Source organism: Emys orbicularis, chromosome 13 (genome assembly GCF_028017835.1).
Source record: "Emys orbicularis isolate rEmyOrb1 chromosome 13, rEmyOrb1.hap1, whole genome shotgun sequence".
Classification (NCBI taxonomy): domain Eukaryota; kingdom Metazoa; phylum Chordata; order Testudines; family Emydidae; genus Emys; species Emys orbicularis.
Genome location: NC_088695.1, coordinates 12,901,094 through 12,905,312, shown reverse-complemented (window position 1 = coordinate 12,905,312; position 4,219 = coordinate 12,901,094). Strand labels below are relative to the sequence as shown.

The following is a 4,219-nucleotide window of genomic DNA, read 5'->3' as shown; positions in this document are numbered from 1 at the left end:
TACCGGTATGTCAAGTGTGACGTTGCTTTATAGAAATAATAAACCCCATTATGCTTTATAGAAATATGCTTAGGAGTGTAAATATGACATGACTGGAATATGTTTTATGTAAGATTGCCATGTAACATATCTCTACAAAACTTATGATCTACTGGATATATTCATCCTATTTACATGCATGTATTATTTTTGTATTCAAAGTTATGAATATTGGCTATGTACTTGTTTGATTTTAAGTAGCCTCAGTGAAGCAGTTGGTCAGCTTCTGGAGAAAAGACTATTCTCAGTAAGTGCCCAATGAAGAAAGATTAAGCTAACCATGAACTCTGAGAGATGGCAATCCACATCTGAGCTTTCCTGGTTATGTGGCATCGTCTGGTAAAGTTCTGAGTCATGCATGGACATGTGACTTGTCCATTTGATTCCCAAACTTAATTTTGTTGCTGGACTCTGCATAGGAGAGGAGAAGGGGTTTTCACCCACAAGAGAAATTCTATTTAAGCCCCTGGAAACCTCTCCATTCTGTGTTCAACTGGCTCAAGAGATAGCTTCTCCATTCCCAAATGATACCTGAAAGAAGAGACCGAGGGGCACCAATGCCCAAGGCCCCCGCTATGGCAGGGAAATGATTGAGATACACCCAGAAAATCCTGGCAAGTGACCCACACCACACGCTGCAGGGGAAAGCGAACCCCCCCCCCCACAAAAAGATCCCTGCCAATCTGGCCAGGGAAATTCCTTCCTTACCCCAACATGGTAATCATTAGACCCTGATCATGTGAGCAAGAACCAGCCAGCCAAGCATCTGAGAGAGAGAGAGAGAGAGAGAGAGAGAGAGAGAGAGAATGTCTCAGTGCCATCTCAGAGCCCTGGCACATCCACCCAATGTCCCAACTCCAGCCAGGGCTGCCTGATGCTTCAGAGATTAAAAAAAAAACCCTCCCAGAATACACTGGTCGGGGGGAGGAATCCCTTCCTGACCCCTGCCAGAGGCCAGATGAAACCCTGAAGCATAAGCATTTAGGAGCATAAGACATATGCTGCAAGTGAGCCCCAGGGCTGCTGAGCCCTGTCCCCCACCATCACAAGCAGCCCCGTCATACAATCCCACTCAGACATGTGTCCAGCTCTCTCTTCAAACTAATTCAGTTGTTTGCCTCCTACAACTCCTAATGGGAGGCTGGTCCAGAGACTCGCCCCATTGATGGTTAGAAACCTCCCATTAATTTCTAGCCAGTCTCTCCATCTCCCACACGCCCAAATGTACATGTGAGCCAGGCAAACACAGTCTGGCTCCTTGTCCCCCTCCAGTGGTTAGGCCTCATATGGTGGTTTATAAGACCATGGGCCCAGTCCTCAGCTGGTGGCAATGGATATACAGCTCCATTGGAGGCAGTAGGACAGATCCACAGATGCTGCAAATTGCTTTAGCACCACCAAAGTCAATGGAATTACACGGATGTGTTGAGGATCTACCCCAAATGTCTTCTGTCACCTACCCCAGTCTTACTCCAGTCTGAGTCCTTTAGTTCCAATGAAGCCACTCCTGATTTATACACACAAACAAGCAAGACAACTCTCCATCATTGTTTTCAGTGGCCATGGAATGGGTGCAAGTGGCCAAGCAGTATATCTGATATAGTTTTGGCACAGAATAAAAGTCTGATTCCTCTCGTGCATGCAATTTACACACATTTAACTCCACAACTTGACCAGATTTTCTACTGGTGTAAATCACGGCAGTGGCAGTGACATCAGCGGAGATAATCTGGATTTGCATTGGTGCAGCTGAGATCAGAATCAGACCTGTTTGTGGTCTGACATTGTGTGGTCATGGAAATAACTGACATTAATGAACAGATACTAAGTTAGGAAACTTTAATTAGAGAATGATACAAAATTAATTCATTGTGGATTACCTACACCCAGTCAGTCTCCTCAGGGCAGCTTTCATCTCCTTGTTCCTCATGCTGTAGATAATTGGATTCATGATTGGTGGCAATATGGAATAGAGAACAGCCGCCACAAGATTCAGAGCAGATGGGGAGCTGGAGATGGGTTTCAGGTAGGCAAAGGCCCCAGTGCAAACAAACAAGGAGACTACAGTGAGGTGAGGAAGGCAGGTGGAGAAGGCTTTATGCTGGCGCTGCTCAGAGGGGATTCTGAGCACTGATTTGAAGATCTGAGCATATGACACAATGATAAAAACAAAGCCACCTAAGACTAAACACACACTAAAGGCAAGAAGCCCAACTTCACTCAGATATGAGTCAGAGCAGGTGAGCTTGAGTAGCTGGGGGATTTCACAGAAGAACTGTTCCACCACGTTGCCTCCACAGAAGGTCAATGCAAATGTGTTCCCAGTGTGTAGCACAGAGTAGAGAATTCCACTGATCCAGGCACCAGCTGCCATTTGGACACAAGCTCTGCTGTTCATTATTGTCTCATAGTGCAGTGGTTGGCAGATGGCAACATATCGGTCGTACGCCATGACGGTGAGAAGGGAAAAATCCGCTCCCAGCAAGAAGAAGTAGAGAAAGACTTGTGCAACACATCCAGCGTAGGAAATATACCTGGTGTTCATGAGGGAGTTGGCCATGGATTTGGGGACAATGACAGAGATGGAGCCAAGGTCTAGGATGGATAGATTCATGAGGAAGAAGTACATGGGGGTGTGAAGGTGGTGGTCGAAGGCTATGGCCATGAAGACAAGAAGATTCCCCATCAGAGCTGCCAGGTAAATCACTAGAAACCCCACAAAGTGCAAAATCTGCAGCTCCTGAACTTCAGAGAATCCCAGTAGAAGGAACTCGGTCACGGTGGTTCGGTTGGACATTTTCTTTCTCAGGACATCGTGTGATGGCTGCAGAGGGAGGGACAAGAGCAGGGGCCGGGATTAGATCAATAAAATAACTCTCCCTTTTTGAAAAACACCTTAATTTCCTTCAGTCAGACCCTTATCTTGTGAAGATTGGTGTAATATGGGAACAAGGGTGGAGAAATCAACCCCACTAACTCAAATGGATTACTCCTGATTTACACTGGTGTAAGAGAAAGTAGAATCAGCTTAATGGACTCCAGTTCAGTTATTCCTGATTTACACCAGGGTGATGGAGAAGAGAATTAGTACAATTGCTTTTGAGATATTTGTATACCTCTGTCACCCAGAGGTGGGCGAACTCTGGATAACACTGTATAAATGTTACTATCCTCAGTTTATGGAGAGGAATTGGGGGTCTGGCAGGCCAGATTCTGCTGTCAGGGGCACTGCTGTGAATGTGGGGTAATTTCACTGCATGCCATGGAATTACTCCCCATTTACACTGCTCTAAATTGGAGCAGCATCTCGCATAGAGGTGACCGAACCCAGCCATATTTACACAGTGAACTCGAGTCAGGAATACAGCCCAGGAGTTCTGACGGCCTATTCCCCGTACTAGCCGGAGTTCCACTTTTCGCTGCGAGAGACAGATGTTCCAGCTCCCCTCCTGCTTCTCTAACCACTCAACTAAACTCCCTCCCAGAGCTTGGAAGTCCTGACTCCCAGTTCTCCCTCTGCTCTAACCCACTAAATCCAACACCCCTTCCAGAGCTGGAAATACAAGCCAGGAATTCTGGCTCTACCCACTGGACTCAACTCCCTCTCAGAGCTGAGAACACAAGTGAGGCGGCTTGACTCCCAGTCCCCTCCTCTAACCAATACATCAGACTGCATCTCAGCCTTTGGCCCAGTGACTCTCCATTGCCATCAGGAATGACTGCTGTGAGTGACAATGGAGAATCTTTGAGCCAGCAAACACGAGTGAGAGTGATTCTCCAGCGTGGTACTTGGGGCACTCACCTGGTGTCTGGAAGAGCCAAATTCAAGTCCCTGCTCCAATGACTATTTTTGATACAAAGTGGAGCAGCTTCAACAGGAGAGACTGATAACGTCTCATTTTAGAGCACCCCATAGCCTACCGGCTCAGGTACCGTCCTGTAAAGTAGGAATTGAAATCCCTTCTCATGATCAGTCAGAGGGAGGGATTGAACCGGAGTCTGTCACATGCCAGCCGAGTGCCCTAGCCACTCAGCTTCAGGTTCTCTCTTCTACACACTGGACTGAACTTCCTCCCATAGCCACACATAAAATTCAGGAGTCCTCGCTCTCAGTCCTTGCTATTCTTACTCACTAGACCCCACTCCCTTCCCATAGCTGGAGATAGAACCCACAAGTCCT

At 47.0% G+C, this 4,219-nt stretch overlaps 1 protein-coding gene across 1 annotated transcript; it reads right to left on the bottom strand.

The window, feature by feature from the left end:
- Positions 1 to 1,915: 1,915 nt before the first annotated feature.
- Positions 1,916 to 2,836, bottom strand: LOC135888413 (olfactory receptor 14A16-like). Its single transcript, XM_065416220.1, has one exon. It carries the CDS (start codon positions 2,834 to 2,836, stop codon positions 1,916 to 1,918), a length of 921 nt encoding a protein of 306 aa, XP_065272292.1.
- Between the last annotated feature and the right edge of the window lie 1,383 nt (positions 2,837 to 4,219).